The 20987-nt window shown below is 34.7% G+C and overlaps 2 protein-coding genes across 2 annotated transcripts; one reads left to right on the top strand and one right to left on the bottom strand.

Moving 5' to 3' along the window:
- Positions 1-381: 381 nt before the first annotated feature.
- LOC145011141 (diacylglycerol kinase 4-like) lies at positions 382-3785 on the top strand. The gene is made up of 12 exons (XM_078969780.1): positions 382-1041; positions 1425-1547; positions 1745-1882; positions 1987-2072; positions 2207-2294; positions 2416-2491; positions 2570-2652; positions 2744-2814; positions 2921-2998; positions 3076-3163; positions 3244-3360; positions 3437-3785. Exons 1-12 carry the CDS (start codon positions 694-696, stop codon positions 3590-3592), a joined length of 1452 nt encoding a protein of 483 aa, XP_078825906.1. The 5' UTR covers positions 382-693; the 3' UTR covers positions 3593-3785.
- Positions 3786-9151: 5366 nt separating this feature from the next.
- LOC145009971 (uncharacterized) lies at positions 9152-13071 on the bottom strand. Its single transcript, XM_078968575.1, has 3 exons — positions 12764-13071; positions 12385-12576; positions 9152-9328 (listed from the first exon to the last, which is right to left on the bottom strand). The coding sequence occupies exons 1-3, from the start codon at positions 12953-12955 to the stop codon at positions 9152-9154; spliced, it is 561 nt and encodes a 186-aa protein (XP_078824701.1). The 5' UTR covers positions 12956-13071.
- Between the last annotated feature and the right edge of the window lie 7916 nt (positions 13072-20987).

The raw sequence follows: 20987 nt of genomic DNA, 5'->3' as shown, positions 1-20987 counted from the left end.
AGTCTATATGGTACCTCATTAAAATGCAAATTCATTTCCTTTCAAATCTTGATTTCTTTCTTAATTCTATACAAAATTTCATATCTTTTTCTCATCAAGAATAATAACATTGCTTTCAATTACGATTATGAAAAACGGTTGCCAAGATAGAAGGAAAAATCATACATTTACTAATCGCATTTAATATTTTATGTGATTTTTCCTACTGAATTTAGAAGTTTTCAAAACAATTATTAACGATTCATACATAGTTTTATAGAAAGCAAACATTTTCTATAAGAAAGTAGTGAAGTGAAACTTCACTTAACGTTGAGGGTCTAAAATGGAAATAAGCTTATTCATAGTTTTATACACTTCAAAATCGTGGATCTTATTAGGGCGTAGAACCTGAGAATTCACATGGCACTTTCGTAATTTACTCCATCCTTAAGGGCATTTCTCAAATGCCCTCCCGCCGGCGTTCTAAAACAGAACCCCACCCACCCGGACTCCGGCCCCATTCCTCCCACCACACACACACACACCACCACCCTCTCTCTTAAGAATAACTGAAGTCAATTCCAAGTTTTCAACACGTAAGAATATTCGGTTACGATAATCTTAGAGGTTTAAAAGAGGAACATATTCGAGTCTTGTCTTGATTGTGTTAGCTCGTGTGTCGCCTGAGAGAGAGAGAGAAATAGAGAATCAATAATGGAATCGCCGGGACCGAAGACGGAGGTGGCTAAAGTAGCCGTAAGGTCATCTGTGATAGAGTCGATCAAAGGGTGGTCGTCGTTATCTGGGGTTAGGATTCGTAAAGAGGAGCTGAGGCAGAAGATTACGATGCCGGAATATTTACGCCTCGCTATCAAAGACGCCATTGCATCAAAAGACATCGACGCCGGAAAACCTCATTACGAACTCACCACCACCGGTCACGACAAACCGCCGCAAGTCCCCCCTGAATCGCCGCTGATTGTTTTCATTAATTCCAAGAGCGGTGGACGCTATGGCCCGGAACTCATGGCTAGATTGCAGGATTTAATGGGGGAAGAACAGGTAAAGTCCGATTCACTCCATTAATCAGTTTAAAAACCCGTAAAATTCTCTTGATTTCATTAATTTATCACTAACCTTCCATTTTAAATCTTATCTCCTGTTCTTGCATATCTGGTCAGAGTCAAGTTTCATAAAAATCGACGATTTTTATAGTTTTAAACTCAAATTACATCATCGATGCTGATCTTTCTCAACTTTTATAATCATAAACTAAAACCAATTTTGATTACGCTCTTGAAATTTCTATACTTTATACCAATTCGAGACCCGATCAAAAATTCAAAATCGTTTCTTGTAAACCACGATTATAACCCATATACAAACGCCAAAAGATTCAAACTTCTTTCGCTTCATCTTTCAATGATTTTGCTTTTGATTTTTAGGTTATTGATCTTCTGAGTGTAAAGCCTCACGAATTTATTCAATATGGTTTGGGTTGTCTTGAGAAGCTTGCTAGTATTGGTGATGGGTGTGCTAAAGAAACCCGTGAAAGATTAAGAATTGTGGTAAGTAACGTATACTATGCCACATTTATGTATTTTTACTTTTTACTTTTAGCTTTATTGTTTTTTTTTTTTTAACAAGACACCACTCATTATTTTTCATTGTGGGTGACGTATTTACCTATATGTTACTTTCAATTAAATTTCACGATAAAAGTTAAAGGTTAATAAATTGTTTAATGATATTGAATTATTGATAGGTTGCGGGTGGTGATGGAACGGTAGGATGGGTTCTTGGGTGCCTTGGAGAGCTTCATAAAGCCGGGCGGGACCCGGTTCCACCAACTGCAATTGTCCCTCTTGGCACAGGAAATGATTTGTCAAGAAGTTTTGGTTGGGTAATTTTTTTTTTTTTTTTTTTTTAATTTCACTTTTAAAAATAAATAAATAAATAAATAAAATAAACTTCAAGTTCTTGAAATTTTTTTAAACTTAATTTCAGGGTGGATCGTTTCCTTTCAATTGGAAAGCAGCTATAAAAAAGACTCTCGATAAGTCTATTCGTGCTCCAACTAGTCGCCTCGATAGGTGAGAGACTCGAATCTTTACATTATTATAATTTATAAGTATGTGTGAATGAAAAGTGAAAAGTGAAAAGTGGAAAGTGGAAAGTGTTAATTGTGTATTTTTTTTTTTTTTTTTTTTTTTTTTATGAAATATAGTTGGAATCTTGTAATATCGATGCCAAATGGGATAGATTTGGATGCACCTTATTCGTTAAAACGAACAGAAGAAGTTGTTCTTGATCAGGTTAGGGTTTTAGTATTGTAGACAATTTGTTAAAAAATGATTTCATATGTTAAGAGGGTAAATTTTTATTAATTTTTATATGTGATTTAAATTTTAACATCTTTATAATTAAAATTTTTAGGATCTAAAAGTTGATGGACCATTGGCTGAAAAGGTTTCTTGCTACCAAGGAGTTTTTTATAACTACTTCAGTATAGGTATGGGATTATATTTTCTTAATTAAAACATAGTTTTTATAATTTATTTTTGTAATTAATTTTGAGTTTTGATTATAGGAATGGATGCACAAGTGGCTTATGGGTTTCATCATTTAAGAAATGAGAAACCTTATCTTGCACAAGGTCCTATTTCAAACAAGGTCTAAAGTTTACTATGTTTTTTGAAAAATGTCATTTCGTTATTATTCCTATATCTTGTTTATTAATTTATAAAATTTTCTTCTGTTTTAGATAATTTACTCGAGTTATAGTTGCAAACAAGGGTGGTTTTTTACACCTTGTATAGCTGATCCAAGTTTGAGGTAAGAATTTCTCATATTTCAATATCATGTTGTAAGTTATGAAATGCATTAGGGTTAAAATTAAAAGATTTTAATTTGTTATATGTGATTGTTAATATAATGTAAGGGGACTAAATAACATCTTGAGGCTGCATGTTAAAAGGCTCAACAGCACAACATGGGAACCTATTTCTATTCCATCAAGGTAAAGTAATTTTATTTTGTTTTATTATTAAATTTTTTTGTCAAATGTCTAAAGTACCTTTTTTTTTTTGTTTTCAGTGTTAGGTCAATAGTTGCTTTGAATCTTCATAGTTATGCAAGTGGAAGGAATCCATGGGGTAACTTGAAGCCTGACTATTTACAAAAGGTAAGATTTTCTTTATAGAATTTACAATTGATTTCCTAAAAAACCCAATGAATTTGCTATTATTAATTACCCATTTACAGAAGGGTTTTGTTGAGGCTAAAGCAGATGATGGGATTCTAGAAGTTTTTGGCTTTAAACATGGATGGCATGCATCATTTGTTATGGCTGATCTAATCTCAGCCAAACACATTGTACAGGTAATTAGTTTTGCAAAAAAGGGCAAAAAAGTAAATTTACAATGTATATCATATAGTCATTTTTTACGTTTCTTAGGCTTCAGAGATTCGGTTTGAGTTAAGAGGTGGAGCTTGGAAAGAAGCTTTTATGCAGATGGATGGAGAACCATGGAAGCAACCGATGAACAATGAGTTCTCAACTTTCTTGGACATCAAAAGGGTACCTTTTCAATCGGTCATGATCAAAGGATAGTGATACAAACCACGTGAGCTCATAGGATTGGGAACTTAGTGGTGTTAAATACTTGTTTTATAAATGTGTTAGTTGTGTTATCTTGTAAAAAACTTGAAATTGCATGTTCTTCTTTGAGATTATGCAATGATGTAACCCATTAGTTTGGTTTGGTTGGTAATTTATTGTAAATCATAGTGGTTTGTTGTTATCATTCTCTTGGAGTTTTCAGATCTTGTTTGTGGATGTAAGAATTAATGTGGACCAATCATTATAATTACTAAAAGTAAATAATTAATTGAATATATATAGGGGTTGAATAGTAAGTTTAGCTATTAGTTAGTTATGTTAACTACTTGAATCAAATATAAATGCAAATATCATCCCTTTATTTAAGGAAAATTTGTTAGTTATCCACAATAAAATACCACCATTGTTTCAACATGAGAAGGGAAAGGGGCATGTTATTCATTCTGATTAAAGGAATGAATCCTCATGATCATTTTCTTCTATACGTCTCCGCCAGACTACCATCATCGTCGACATCACTAATCATCATCAACACCTTCTCGACCAATCCAACACCACCACCATAATTACCTTAACGATAACATTAAGGGTTTAGATTTTATCACCAACAATAATGAAGCCATGGTTTCTCACTTTATCTCTATTTGCATATTGATTAACCAATTGAAGATAATGATACTTGTATGTATCTCTCTTGTGTGTAGGTGAGGTACAATCTATTTTCCACCATTTTCAGTTTCCACCTAAATCGAACTTAGGTATTCTTTATTTGTGTGTGTGTGTGTTTCGTCGAGGTTTATTAATTTTCAGCCTATGTTAGTCTTATGCATTAGAATTTAGGTGAGACAAAATTCAGTCTCTTTGATTTTCTTGTAAGTATTTGTATGTGTTGCACAACAAGTGCTAGATGAAATGAGTCGGACTCAATCGCTCGGAGGATCATTTGTGAAACCTCTTAAGTAATTTGTTTAAGAAAGTTAAGAATTTAACATGGTGATTTGCATATGATTAACATAATCCAATTTCTAGAATATATAAAGCTACGCACTCTTTGTGTATTCTGTCAGAATACATTTGTATTCATGTATTATGTCAAAATGTCTTTGTATGTATATACATGCATTCTTTAGTTCTAATCTTTTAATTAAAAGCAAATTGGTTCACTTACTCAAGATTCTTAAAGAAGATCATGTAATGTGTAACTTTTCTAAGGTTGGAATCAAGTGATCTTGCAAAAATGAATTATCTCAACTGTACTTTGGATTAAAAAAGAAGATCAAACACATTTTATATTCTGGTAGAAGATCAAGAGCATTCTAGTTTATGGTAGAAGATGATTTCTATTATATTAGAATGTATTCTAATATACTTTTGATAGTATTCTGATTTTTTTTTCCTGAAATCATTGTATGGTAGACTCATATGTATTGTAATCGTAAAAATCAAAATCACTTGTTTCATATACGTATGCATCAGAATCGTATGTATTCTTAAAAAAATGTTATTGTAAAAACCAGTTTTGCTATATTCTAAAAGAATGATATTGTAGATTGGTAATGTTAATTATTTGTAATAAAATTTCAAGACTCCTTACAAATCTGATAAAAAATAATAATTAACAAAAACAATTTAAGAATGAATTTTTGATTATTGTTCGAATAAAAGAATACATTCTGATTATTTCAAAAAAACATCCCTTGATTTTTGGTAGAATCTCTAAATTTGATTTTTTTTCCTTATATAGTTCTCACCTAGAAGATTAAAATACATTGTAGCAGTAATTTTTAGAAACTAGTTAATTAATTAATTTTAATATAATTGGGGAATTTCTAATTAAATGATTGGCCCAAATTTGTTTTTCCAGAATTCTAATTAATCCATAATATTTCTGTAACATTCTGTTTAAAATAGAATAATTAAATAATAAATCCGGAACCCCGAGAAGTAATTTTTATTACTATTTTACATTATTATAGCCCAAAATCATATAATAATTAGCGGGGTGTTGGTTTCGGGGAGACAAATGACAAGATTTGAATCTCTGGGGGTTAAAGTGTGACTTTAGGATTTATTTTGTAAAGATTTTCAAAAGTCAGGGGGTGTTTGGTATCTTTTGGACTTAATATGTAAGGATTTGTGGAAACAAGGGCTAAAGAAGTAAAATTTGGACCTAAGCTGAAAAGGTTTTGTAGAGGAGGGGCCCATTTGGTAGCATAAGGACTTCAGTTGAAAGGATTTTGGATGGATGGGGTTAAAAGGGTAAATTAAGGATCCGTTTTGAAAGAAAAGAAAGAAGGAAGGACCATTTCCGTCATTATGGGTCGAAGTTTGAAGGGATCGGGTATATAACGTTAACCCTCCGTAACCCTAACCCTAGCACCTCTGACCACCACCTGCCGCCACAGGGCGGCTATGTGTGTGTAATTTATTTTGAGTGTTTATTTTGGATATTGTTGTATGGTTGTTGTATCATTGTATGGCCGGAATAATCAAAGAAAACAACTCGTCACCGTCGTGAGGTGGTGGTTGCCACCTTGCACCGCCATTCTGGTGCCACCATCCGCCACCATGGGTGGCTGTGTGCTTTGTGTGTGTGATTGTTATGTTGGGATGCTTGGATATTTTTTAGCCAAAGTCATAACCACCAGTACGAGGTGGTGGCCGCCGCTGTGAGCCACCATTGACCACCACTACCTGAGGTGGTAGTGGGTGGTACCCAACTTGTTTAACCCTAATGGACCCAATGAAGCCTTAATTGGCCAAAAAGCCTAACCATTTGACTAATTGGCTAGTATTTGGGTTGGAAACCCTAATTAGGGTTTGGAAAACCCTAATGTCATGAAACCCTAATTTTGGGAAGTGATCGGGACTCGTACTGGAATTATTTACCATAGTTAAAATATTAATTAATAATCCTTTGCAATTAACTTAAGGAAATATTGGACTTAATGGATTAAGTCCATAATGGGTTAAGTAGGAACACTTAACCCTAATCGTCATTTCATGTGAAAACCCTAATTTTACTTGGGCCTTTCTTTTGGGCTTGGGTGATTGGGTTATTGATAGTCCATCTAAGAACAAGAATATGGATTAAAATATTTAGATGGGATTTAGGATAAGGCCCATTGGAAAGGCTTGGGCCCAATTTAGAAGATTGGGCCATAGGTAGGCCATAATTGGGCCTTGATGATTATGAGACATTAGGCCTTGGAATACCAAGAGTTTGGACTAGAATAAATGGATGGGCCTTAAGGTAAGACCATGTAGAGGTCTGGGTCCAATTTGGAAAATTGGGTCATATGTTGGGCTTTGGTCCATTGGTTGACTAGTGGGCCTTTGGAGTGTGAGTTAGACCTTGGGCGTAAAAACTAATTATTTCATCTACCCATGTTCTACCCAACATATTTGTAGATATAATATACATGCATAGTCCATATCTGAAAAACAAAGTTTACATCTTTCATCCATCATAACTTTCAAAGCATAAAATACATATACAGTTTCGATCTGAAGAAAAAGTTTAGATCTGAGATGAGAAAGTGTAGATCAGAAGGAAAAAAAGTTTCATATCTGAAAGAAAAGTCTTAGATCTGAAAGATAAAGTGTAGATCAGAAGGAAAAAGTTTCAGATCTGAAAGAAAGAAGCATAGATCTTTCATTCAACAACTTCTCAAGTAAACAACTAACATATACATATACACAGAGCACATAAAATACTTCATATCTATGTGTAAGATGATAGTGACTATACACTCACTTGATAAGGTGGTGATTCCAACTTGGACAACGTTTCGCTTCGACGAAAATGGGAGATTTCTTGAAAACCGAGCTCTGCGGGGGCAAAGTTTCTAAACCGAAAACTTTTTTTTTCTTGGAGACTCCGGGCTCTCCGAGGCTTTCTTCTAGTGCTAGAAAGGTTTCCTAGGCTTCGGGGGGGGGGGGGGGGGATAGGCTAGAGAGAGTAGAGAGTGAAAGATATGAAGAAAATGAGCAAAAATCTCGGCAGCCGTCGCACCTATTTATAGGCCGAGGCCTCGGACGTACGCTGGGGTACTGCAGCTCGGACGCGGGGCATACCGAGGTTTGTACATACGTGTCGGATCTTTAGTGCAATTATGTGGAAAGCTCTGGAACCGCAGAAAAAGTCAAAACATTGAGCGTACCTTCGGTGTACGCGGGGCGTACTTGGTATGTGAGGCGTCCGAAGTCTACGCAGGGCGTAGCCTCGCATCCAGCTTCGCAATTTGCACCTATGACTTCTAAAATTTGTAACTTTTTCATACGAGTTCCGTTTTCGATGTTATTTATATCTATGCGTAGGTGGGAACATGTTCTACAACTTTTATTTAGACTTAATCGGCTAATTCTCGATCGATTTTAAATTTAATGGTATGAGAGGATTACACTGCTAAACGACCGTGTAGAATTCATAACTTCTACATACAAACTCCATTTTCGACCATATTTTTATCGTTGAACTCCTATAAATGAGATCTTCGATTTTCATTTAGGTTGTGTCGGCAAAAATCACTCGATCTAAAATTCGAACTTCGGGATGTGCACTACTGATCCGAAACTTAGAAAAATCATAACTTCCTCATACGAAGTCAGATTTGGGCTTTCTTTTGATGCACGCTCTTGGTTTAACGAACACTACGAATTCCTTCATCGGTAATAGGCTTATCTAACATTTTATTTTTGACGCTTATTTTATTATATCTTTACAAACAAGTATACAATCACATAAAAGCACATAGTTCACATAATATTCATGTAAATCATCTTTATTACTTTAAAATAGGTTACAATGGTTGATCTAGACTATTACATCATCATCAATACTTTTCCCAGAAACACGGGCGTTATAATCTATTACTGTTTTTTTTTTGCATATTTCTTGGTGATTCTTTAGTTACGTGGAAATCTAAGAAACAAACTACTATATCTCGTTCATCAGCTGAAGCAAAGTATAGAGCTATTGCTTCTACTACTTGTGAGATAATATGGTTGAGACAGTTGTTACGAGATTTTGTTATTGATAATCTAGAAGCAACATTATTATTCTGTGATAATGATTCAGCCATCAAGATTGCTACCAATCCAATTTTCCATGAACGTACCAAACACTTGGAGATAGATCTACATTTTGTTCGAGAAATAGTTATTAATCAGACTATTCGATTAATGCCCATTAAGTCTCAATTTTAGTTAGCAGATTTGTTCACAAAACCGCTACCATCTACCAAGTTACTCCCTCTTATGTCCAAGATGGCTTTGAAGAACATATATTCTCCTCTTCCATCTTGAGGGGGGAATATTAGATATAGAAATGTATATTTGGTCACTCTATGTACTTATGTAATAGTTGAGGGTTAATTCTGTAATTTACCATTTAGTTAGTTGTGGTAGTTAGAAGTTTGTATATAAATGGTAGAGCTGTTATTCATTTCAATCTAATGAGAAAATTCTATTTCTTTATCTCTTAATATCACCTAACACCTCTGGTTCAACCACCTTTTCCGTTATACCCTCATTGCTGCCAGTAACCGCCTAATCTCCTATCGTCTTTGGCAATTCACCGCCTTTCTTTGGATCACAAGCGTAAAGTGGATCAACCTTGGTTGTGATTCCAACAAGTGGATCATTGATGCAATCTCCTTCTAATTCATCATCAAAGTCGTGGAACATATGTGAGTTGTCAGTTATTGCAGCCTTTAGGAAGGCTTCCTGTATGGAGTCTGGGGGAAGTGCACAATCTTAAGACCTGCATCTTCGAGTCGTGGTGGCTTGATTTTATCCAACAGGCTACCGAGTTTTGCTTCTCTAGTGGCTTTCGTTTGTGAGTTTTTTGAAGTTGATATCCTAGCAAATAGAAACCATAGTGATCAACATTACAAGTCTAAATAAAAGTAGTTCGTAACATACGTTAGAAATATTTCACAAAGGCAAAAAGAAATAGATAACGTTTCATTGTGATACTTAGAAAAAATATTTTTAATACTATTCTTTATTTTAATAATAATAATAATAATAATAATAATAATAACAACAACAACAACTAGGTGGTGAACCCATGCTATGCATGGGTTAGAGGTGTTTCATTTTTTTGGGATTTGTTTGTTATTAGGATGAAAAATGAAGAAATAGATAAATATACAATGTTATAATTCACAAATAAATGAAAGTGCATCTAGTTATGAAAGTAATTTAGTCTTCTATTACGGTTGAAATTAATAAATTATATATATATATATATATATATATATATATATATATATATATATATATATATATATATATATATATATATATATATATATATATATATATATATATATATATCGCATTTTGGTATGCTCTCTGTGAAGTGTAGTAGCTTTTGACTAATATGTCAAAAACTTAAATATGCAATACTTGTTGAAACATTCGATAATAAAATTCATATCACCAGCAAAAGTTCCAACATTTTAGCAACAAAACAAAATCAATCATATCTTAATCTTAGAAGATTACTTATGCTCAATATGATGAAAATTATAATGCTTCTTACACACATGAGTAAAGGCCGCATGAAGTTTGTGTTAGCACCTCCCCAGGGAAAAAGTCACAAGGACTTTCCCATTCTTAGAATATGAATATTACAGTTGAAATTCCATTGGATCTCACAGCAGAAGGCAATCTCTTCATGAGCATCATGATGTGTGTCTTGTTCATGACCATTGTGACAATACCATTCATCCTCACAACTTCATTTACACTCTCCCTTTTAAAAGGTTTCCATACTATAACCTACGATCATCGATGTTGTTTGTAACTTATTTATGGTTTAAAAAGACATAATAATGTTTTGCATTGCAGAAAAGAGCAAAATGAATCCATTGGGAATCTTACATGTCAGCGACAACGTCACATATATATATATATATATATATATATATATATATATATATATATATATATATATATATATATATATATATATATATATATATATATATATATATATATAGGGAAATCTCAAGAAAAATCCTAAAATTTTAATCTAATTTACGAAAAACTCCCGAACTAATTTTTGTTTACAAAAAAGCACATAATACCGGCTAAAACTTTGAAAAAACACTTTTTGGCCGGTTTCGTAGATTTGGCCGGTATTCTGTCATTTTTCTCTACTTGTTATTAGGGATGACGTTATATGATCACGTGTTATTAGAAAATATCATTACACGAACATATAAATCTTTCATTATGTTCTTTAACCTAACTACCACCTAACCTCAAAATATTACTCAGTAACAACCATAAAATTACACACATCTATCGAAAGTGAAGAGTAAACTTCGAATGACAATTTAAATAGATAATCACCCTTTAGTTGTTTCCATATAAATCATCATTCACGGTTCACTTTCCACATATTATAGATGTATGTTAGCCGATGGTTGTTAACATGCAAGATATAAATGTTGGTTGGTATTTAGGTTAAAAATCATAAGAACACCAACATTAGAGGAATGCTAACTAAGTTCATCTTACTATCACACCCACAACAATGCATAGGAAGAACGTAGAGAGTTTGAGTGGCCAGGAAGCAATAGAGTAGTACATAGACCACCAATTTATTCCTAGAAATTAGCAACAAATGTATTTCCTTTTTTTTATAATAAATATATTTTTTATGTTTATAACTGATTTGCTAATAATAATATCCATTAATTTCATGATAATTTTCAAAAAAGTCCCAATATTTTGGTTATTATGTGATTTTTGGAAAAGTCCCAAAAATTTGAGCAAACTAAAGAAAAATGACAAAATACCAGCAAAATCTACGAAACCTGCCGAAAAGGGTTTTTTCGAAGTTTTAACCGGTATTTTGTGCTTTTCTGTAAATAAAATTTAGTTTGAGACTTTTTCATAAATTGGACTAAAATTTTAGGACTTTTCTGAAGATTTCCACACACACACACATATATATATATATATATATATATATATATATATATATATATATATATATATATATATATATATTATTCTTTCCAACATTTTATCTTGCACCCATTCTTTAATGTAAATCCTATTCACCTAGAATCTGATTTGTAAATTTTCTACATTGTTGATGCTTGGTATCCATGAATCTATGGGGCACAGAGGTTAGATTATACACCAAATTATTTTTCTTATACAAAACCAAATACCATCTTAAGTACAAATTTGATCGAGTACATAATACAAACTTCTCAAAATTCATTATTTTTTACAAATAAGATCACATACATCATATCAACTTATAGTTGATCATTTATTTTTGTTCAAGGCACACATTATAACTTTCATACCAAATAAGATTAAAAAAAATAAGACAAGTTGCAGGAAATAGTAATATGTGTTACTTTTTATTTTTTTACCCATAACAAAGTACTTACTACTTACATATCTTTACCCATAACAACAACATACTTATATTTCTTCACACATTAACCCTCACTTCATTTTCTCAATCATGTATGTTTCTGTGTTCTCTTTCCATAACCCATTTTCAAGATGACTTTCATAAAAGAATACTTCACCACTTGCTTTTATAGCCAATGCAGAAGTACTTCGTGTACCATAATCACCAACATTCAGAATTAAATATAAGTGTTAAGGTCTTGAAATAGCAACCTACTATTGACGTGGCATCCACATGGGTATAAACCCAATATGTTTTCCCATGTCAACGCCACGTCAACACCTTCAAATCTAGACAAAATGGAACAAAATTAGAAAGTTGGGAAAATTGTTACCTTTGGAGATACTGTATTAACAAATACATAACTCAACTCATACTCAAAATCTAGACCATAGATCCCGGGAAGCATGCTGATGTCATCTTTTACAGTGTTTCTCATTAGTTTATCAATCAACATCGTAATTGGAATTTCACCTTCACCATATTCATCCAAAACATCTTTAAAACCATGTTCCAATCTTTGAGCCTGAGTACAAAATTAGATAGATACAATACATATTAGAAAAAAGAAAACATTAACCTTTATGCAACAATGCTTCACAAGTATTCCAATTTATGCAACATCTTTTCTTTTTAGGGCCACGATATTGTTGCATAAGTTGGCTAAAGAAGTGAAAATTTGTTGCATAAAATAGGCAGCTGTAGTTGCTCACCTTAGTCCATGGAGTGTTTAGACTTGAATTTGATAGCACATGGACCCCAGGTGAAACTGAAGTTACATAACACTTATCTCCTTTCAGCCTATTGGTTACATAAACCATATTCATGGACAAAAGATCAGCAATTATCAAATTGAATCCATTGTATTCATCTGCTTCCTTCGCAATTTCTTCTGTAAACTCCATGGCGTTTTTCGTGCTCTATAATCATCAAAATTACCAAAATCATACCAACAGGAAAAAAACAAATAGTTAGTGGGCATGATTTAATACAATGTAAACTTAAAAACCAACCTGCAAAAAGCGAACTAGGAGATCACCTCTACTCTTTGCAGCAAATATTGAGTGCAATTCACGAACGTTGGTAACAAAAGCTACCATTCCTTTTCTGCTAGAAGCCAACCATGTTCCGTCGGCTGTCACATATCTGCCACCCAATATTTTTCCACCTTCCCACCAATGTAGTGGCTCCGTTGGTCTTACATATATAGCAAAGCAATTAGTCAGAAGTATTCATTTCCGATCATATCATATTATAATAAGTAGTTAGCAACAAAAACTCATCTGCCAAAGTTCAAGTATATTTGAACAAAATTGAATCTATAAATGGTTGAATTGTTTTGCAAAATGTACAAAAATGGGTTGAAATTCAAATTCAACTCACCGTATATGATATTCATCTCGATTGAGCAATAGAAGAAACGGGTAGAGTGGATGAGCTTGCTATAGAAACACTGATATACACATTTTGTCATTGGGATGAAAAAACTAGACTTAATAGTGATAGTAAAGGCTTTATATAAGGGCATGATTTAGTTTCGTGGTATTCGCGGTTGTCAACCGGTGGCGGAGCCTCTCGATCAACCAGTTTTAAAGTAATCCGCCTCTTCCAAATGAATATAGTAACATATAACATTGACTATTGAGTAAATTACACGCTTGGTCTATGTGCTTTCACACCTTTGTTACTGTTTTCATAGTAAACAAAAAGAGAAAACAAATTAAAGGTGAGATACTAACCTCACCGTATACTGCTGCCACTACGACCAATAGCCACGCTTGGTCTATGTGCTTTCACAACTTTGTTACTGTTTTCATAGTAAAAGAAAAGAGAAAACAAATTACAGGTGAGATACTAACCTCACCGTATACTGTCGCCACTACGACCAGTAGCCATCCTTACCGGCAGCTGCAGTTTCACTGCAATAGAATCCGGAAAAGCAGCAACAATGAAGCCGTTGCCTTCATTCTCCTTTTAGTCTCTATTCCTCAATCCCTTTCTTCATCTACCTTCTTCGTTAGCAACAATTGAACAGACAAGCACAAAAAATCGATTTGTAATTTTTGTTTCTTTCCCTCTATCGATCTCTCTGTTTTAGTGGAAACGTGAAATCATAGATAACATGGTACTTTAGGTTTTTTCTTTGAGGGAAGATCTATTGCACAGAAGGTAGTCGTAAATCGCAAAGATAAATGAGGAAACAGGGAAGTAGAGACGACGCATCAGAGATGGAAGCGAGAATCAGAAGGTTCCCCAAAAAGCAGAGCAAATGAAAAAAGGAAAACGGAATCGGAAGTGAAGTAAAAGAACGAAGAAGAAGCACTGGAAGGAAGTGGAAGGTTGTTCAACCAAGCGGTGGTGACACTAATCGATTTTTTTTAGGGGGGGGGGGGAGGGGGGTGGATGGACACTCTTGGAAGAGGGAAGGAAAGAATGACACGTATCAATGATACAATGCATATGAATGTTCAAGGACTAAATTGCCAATATGACAAACTCTTGTGGTAAAATCCTTAACCAATGAAAATATGAAAAGTTGTGAACCAATTCTGTCAAATCCTTAGGAACTTTACTGTTCGTAAGGTGAGACAATTTGTGTGTGTATATATATATATATATATATATATATATATATATATATATATATATATATATATATATATATATATATATATATATATATATATAACAACAACAAGAATATATATTTAATAAAAATATTAAAAAATGTAACAAGAAAAAAAAAATTAAAAAACAACTATATTTTGAAAATTGTGTGTTGGGTTGAAAGTGGGTGTGTCCCGATTGATTAAATAATTCTAAGAAAATAATACAAACAATTTAAAAAAAATAAGTGAAAAAAACATCGACAATGACAACATACATATATATTTACCACCACCCTGTTCTCACCAGGTCCACCACTACCACCCAACCACCACCACCACCGCCACCGCTACCGCCACCGCCACTGTCTACCATCAACACTAACCACCACCATTGCTACCACCACCACGATAACATCATCCACACCTCTACTGCCACCATTGCCACCCTAACCCCACCAATACCATCACCCAACCCACATTTAGTTCAAATATATGTTTACTAAACAAAGTCTTGAACTATCATTGTTATTTTATTTCAATGTTGTTAGATTTTTATTTTATGTTTTATAAAATCAGTTTATTTAAATTTCAATTTATTTAGTAATTTACAATTAAAAAACAATTTTTTTTATTAACTTAGTAAAAAAACAAACACCTAAAAGTGGATCTTTGTTTGTACACACTCCAAAACCACAAAAACATACGCTACGATTTGGAAAGGGCTGAAATAGTCTAATTTAAATCAAAAAGTAAATCAAACATGGTAGACATACTTAAATTGAACCTAAGAATGTAATCAATGGTAATGAAATCGGATTCGATAAAGTATGTACCAAAAAGAGATCGATCGTACCTCGGGAGGGTGGAGATCGTGTAGGAAGGACAGGCAGCAGCGTTAGAGAAGATCTTTCGCATTTCGGCTTATTCTGGATAATATAAAATATATATGGCCCATATAATAATCAGGCTTTGCTTTTATTGCCCATAATGGCCCATTAAATTAAAATGATACAAGATAATTAGTATATAAGCATTTTGTTTGATTTAATATCATTTTTCTATTATCTAATGATTTTTTTTAATTGCTCTATGTATTATGATTGTTTAGTCTGTCTATTTCTATGAGATTTGTTCGTCCATTGATATTGAAGGTCTTGTACCAAAAATAAAAGGGGTCACAAATATAATTTTTTGTATAAATGAAAATAAATAATATTAAGTGTTTATTTGGATGGATCAATTTAATCCAATCTGATCAAGTGAATCAAAATTGATTTCGGTTTTCATAAAGAAAATATTTTTGATAAGAAATATATATTAAGATATCATATTCGATGAAATTTTTTAATCTAATAAAAACATTTTAGTATATATATATATATATATATATATATATATATATATATATATATATATATATATATAAAAGATAAATAATTGTTATTCGTTTCTTTATATTATTCCGTTTCTATTTTATAAATCAAAATCAATTCGAAATCAAAAATAATAATTTGGTTTTGCTGAAATTCAATCCAAAAATATGAATATCCAAACCAAGTAGTCTGATCCAAATTATCTAATCTAAGACAATTTAATTTTATCCTCACGATGTTAAATCGATAATGGTTATAAAATAATGTGTCAAAACAAGAATTTTCACATATCAACATTGACGTGTCACTAACTCGTTATAACACGTCAATATTCTGTTGTTAATACTAATGCACATGAAAGAGATAAATATGTATGACATACAATCGCAAACCTTAGTAGATACCCATGTGCGACCCTATCCTAAGATAAGATAGATTTAACATATGGTGTTTTAAATTATAGTTGGTGTAATATACACATCAGTGTATACTTTTAACTTATTTTCATCTCTATCTCCATGTTAGGGATGAACATTTTGTACTAAATCTTGATCCCGTACTGGTACCGTATCGGAATCGATACAAAATTTAGAAATACGGGATAATACTTGGTATTCCAAAATCATAATATTCAGAATATGGTATCGTCGGTACCTGTACTTGTACCGAAAACCTGTACCATTCCCGGTATCGGTACTGGTAACGTTAATTTGGTATAGTACTCAGGATTTACTTTCATTAAATTTGGTATTTGAAAAATCGGGAGCAGTACCGATCGGTACTGATTCCCTCCAACGCTCATCCCTACTCAATGTAATCGTTATAATTTAATGGATTAGACCATTGTTATTGTTGTTATCATTTAAAAATCTAAAAAATACTTTAATATAATCATTTGCCATGTTAGATCATGTAACACCGTAAAATTTCAAGTAAAATTTTCATTTCAAAACACACTAAAACACATGTCACGTTTCCTCAAAATCATAAGTAATAATTTAACAACACATTTTATTTTAAATTGTTTATTCACAAATCCAGGATCCTCCAAAGATAACTCTTTCTCTTCTGTGTACAATCGAACCGGCACCTTCCCGATATCATGTAAAGTACCTGAAACACACAACACATAACACGGTAAGCACGAAGCTTAGTAAGTTCCCCAAAATACCACACATATCACATTATCCACTCGAGACTATAATGCGAATAAGACCCTCCGGTCAATGTGTCTCAGTGGAGACCCTCCGGTCCCACAACTCGGGTGAACCCTCTGGTCGTATCTCAATAAGCTTATAACAATAATACACAACATAAATCACAAAGACATAATGCAAGATATCACAATACTCAATATAAGCACGTAAGACATCTCAGTCACATAGTATACCACTCATGGTAGGTATAGTGAGAAGACACACCTCGTAAGCTAGCAAGTAAAAGTCTCGTACTCGGAATCCCGAACTAGCCTCCTCCTATCACATAGCATAATTATCCCTAATTAATACTTTTCTCATACCCAATTACACCAAATGTTGTTCTGTCTTTCTCTCTAACTCTTGGAGTGGGTAAAAGACCATTTTACCCCTCCATGGTCCCCATTACTCATGTTGACCAAGCCCTAAAGTCAACAGAAGTCAACTCAAGTCAACAGTCCAAGTTTGACCTGACTCGCTGAGTGCACCCATGTGACTTGTCTAGTCCACTCATTCTCCTCAGAAGTCTCATGAACGCCGGACTCAGCTCGTTGAGTGGACTCCCAACTCGCTGAGTTATTGCACGATTTACTCGTCGGGACAAACCATAACTGACTCATCGAGTCAGTTCATGGACTCGTCGAGTCCAGTAAATCTGATTTCTCATTCAGGTTCTTACACGCAGATCCACTACTCTAAACTCTAGATCTAGTACCTTAAGGCCGAAAAGTCACATATAGATTTGATCTTTATGACCTTGCATGGAATATGTTGCTCTAAATGCCAATACAACTCCAACAAGGGTCCTAGAACACAACAACTCTTTAAGGGACTGGATAAAGCTAGATCATTTGGACTCTCTGGACCTCACAAGGTCCAGATCTTAAGTCTAGACCTAGAAAGGGACTCCATGGACTCATATCTCAACAAAAGGCAATAGCAAGCCCCATTCATCATAAACATGGGATTTAATCACCACAAGGAGAAAGGTAAGAACTTTTTACCATCTCCAGAAGCTCTTGGATGAAATAACACTGATCTACTGGCCCCCTTTATGTTCCTTGATGAATCCTTCCCTCCTCTTCAAAAAAAATGTACCAAAAGACCACAAAATTATCTCCTTTCACACCCTCTAGCTCAAAAGGACATTAGAGTTTCTCTCAAGGGTGCAAGGTTGCTGGTGAGATTGGAAGGAGGATATAAGTGTCCTTAAATAGTCCACAGACCTGAGGATTTAGGGTTTCACCACACAGCGTCTACTCGGCAAGTTGACTCTTGGACTCGTCGAGTAGACCACTAATCCCACGTGGCCATCGACGACTCTACTCGACGAGTTATAGCACCAACTCGTCGAGTTACTCAATAGTCCTAAAAATAACTAAATGAGTAATATAGCTAGGAACTCAGATGTTACAATTCTCCCCCACTTGAATTAGATTTCACCATCGAAATTACTACTTAACAACACATAGATCAAACTCAATGAACCGAGAAGCACCATCGAAGAAGTCTCATATCATACAACACTTTCTTCCAAAGATACATGTACCCATACAAGAACTCCCAACCCCGAAAAAAGGACAGACCCTTCTGCCACTACGATACCCCTTCTGGCTCTCTAGAAATTGAAAACACTAGTGTTCTATCTCCTTGCCATACCGCCCTCACAAGATATCACTATGATAATCGCTCCTCGAATAGCAGACCTAGGTAACTCACTGCCCCTCTGAATCTCTTGTTGGGACTGATAGAATCAAGTCACTGACCAAAAATTGGCTACCGCTCACTCACAACAGATATACTAATTGATCTAGATCATACTCCAAAGGAACGAATGAGTGGCATCTCACCAGGGACCCATCCACTGTACTGCTATCAGAGCCCATTGGAACAATGAACTCTCAACACCCTGTCCTTTAACACCAGAAAATGATCATGCTCACTTAGAAGTATTCTCTGACATCTAATAGTCACAAACCCAAGCTTCCTCTCAATTATCCCATTTAACATTGAGCACCAGGTCAGCTCCCGACCCAACAGTTGAACCTCTAAGGTTACCCATTGCATACCCCAAAACGTCTCGCTGGCTTCCTTCTCATAATAACTATCTAGGCACATTGTAACACACAAGTCATGAAGTTCACTTTACTCCAAGCGAATACTACAAATCCCAAACTGAAGATCGTCTCACCCTCGACCTCTATCATCTACTACTCACTAGTTCCACGTGTCTCGCAGTACCTCTTGTACCAACGAACTGACCCACTCAGGTCTAAGACATCAAATGCCAAACAATACCCCTCAAAATGGAACCCATCTCTGAATTCAGAATCTCATTTCGCCTACTCAAGAAACCACTAGAGCCAAACTCAAACTCGAGAGTCTGGTCTAACCCAATATTGGAACCACTCGTCCCAATGAAGCTCTCAACTCATGAATACTATGGCTCCCTGTAGGCCTACGACACTCTCTCACTGACTCATGAATACTACGACTCCCCGCAGTATCACAACACTCTCTCACTAACTGGTGAATACTACGGCTCCCCGTAGTATCACAACACTTCTCTCTCTCTCTCTCTCTCTCTCTCTCTCTCTCTCCCTCTCTTTCTGACTCGCCATGGGCTCACTACATGATTTCCCCTGATAATCCAAAGTGATTACTCCCACTTGGATCCACTCACTCACTTATCACCCCATAATCTCATCCTTGAGTCATCACCCCACTAAGTTCACTATCGAATACTCCACGACCCATCATAGATAGGTACACACACCCGCCCAGGCTAAGCATCACCACTCCTGACAACAACCATCGTGACTAAACACTTTTTCTCACTGTAATTCCCATTCTTAGATAATCCCTCTCGATGAAAATTATCTGAAGGGGTCTTGCAGGAACCATAGTCGATTGACGCTGCACTCACCATCTCATAACTTGGGTCTCAAAATAATCCAAAATTTAGGGCATCATACTCAGATACGTCGACACGCCATCACTGAACCTCATGATGTATTTCCCCAACCACTGATCTCCTACTCACAACATCATACACAGATACCGCAATGCACCCTCCCAAAATCTTACAACTGATATTCCTGTTGCACAAATTGCAACTACAAATCATTCTAACTCTCAATTTGAAACACGAAGGAATCGTCAATGACTCAGAACACGTTGACAACAAACCGAAACTCCTTCCTCTATTTCTCAAAACCCATGTAAGAATATTAGTACCGACTCTGAAGATGGTTGCCCAATCAACTTCTACCCTTCCCAAAGTGCACATAACAACCAATACATTAAACTAGGAATTCTCAACCATCGAAATTATCCTTACAAGTCCACCTCAAATTCACCATTACACCCTTGAAGAATCCCTAATCACCACAAGATCCCTGACCAACGGCCACCTGCCGTGGAGACACTCATCATTTCCCGAACATGTATTATCTCTCTTTGCACCTTGCCTTGACCACCAATAAATCTGGTCTCCTATACCTGTACCGCAGTCCCTATATTTAGTTCTCTAACCGCTCCTGAAAAAATCTCAGATCTTCTCAATAAAATACCCGATTCTTCCTACTCAGAGTTTGAACCATCACCATTTGGCACACCAACAATCCATTCCACAGACTGATTTACCAAGTACATCGCACTTACTCTTGGAAAGTGTTGCGCGACGCTCGATGATCTTCCTGATAAAGGCCAATCAACTCCAAATATCCTGTATCTCGGATAAAATCCTCTAAAACTTCC

Source organism: Lactuca saligna, chromosome 8 (genome assembly GCF_052625555.1).
Source record: "Lactuca saligna cultivar CGN05327 chromosome 8, ASM5262555v1, whole genome shotgun sequence".
Classification (NCBI taxonomy): Eukaryota; Viridiplantae; Streptophyta; class Magnoliopsida; order Asterales; family Asteraceae; genus Lactuca; species Lactuca saligna.
Note: the sequence above shows the minus strand (reverse complement) of the source record. Positions and strands in the feature narration are given on the sequence as shown.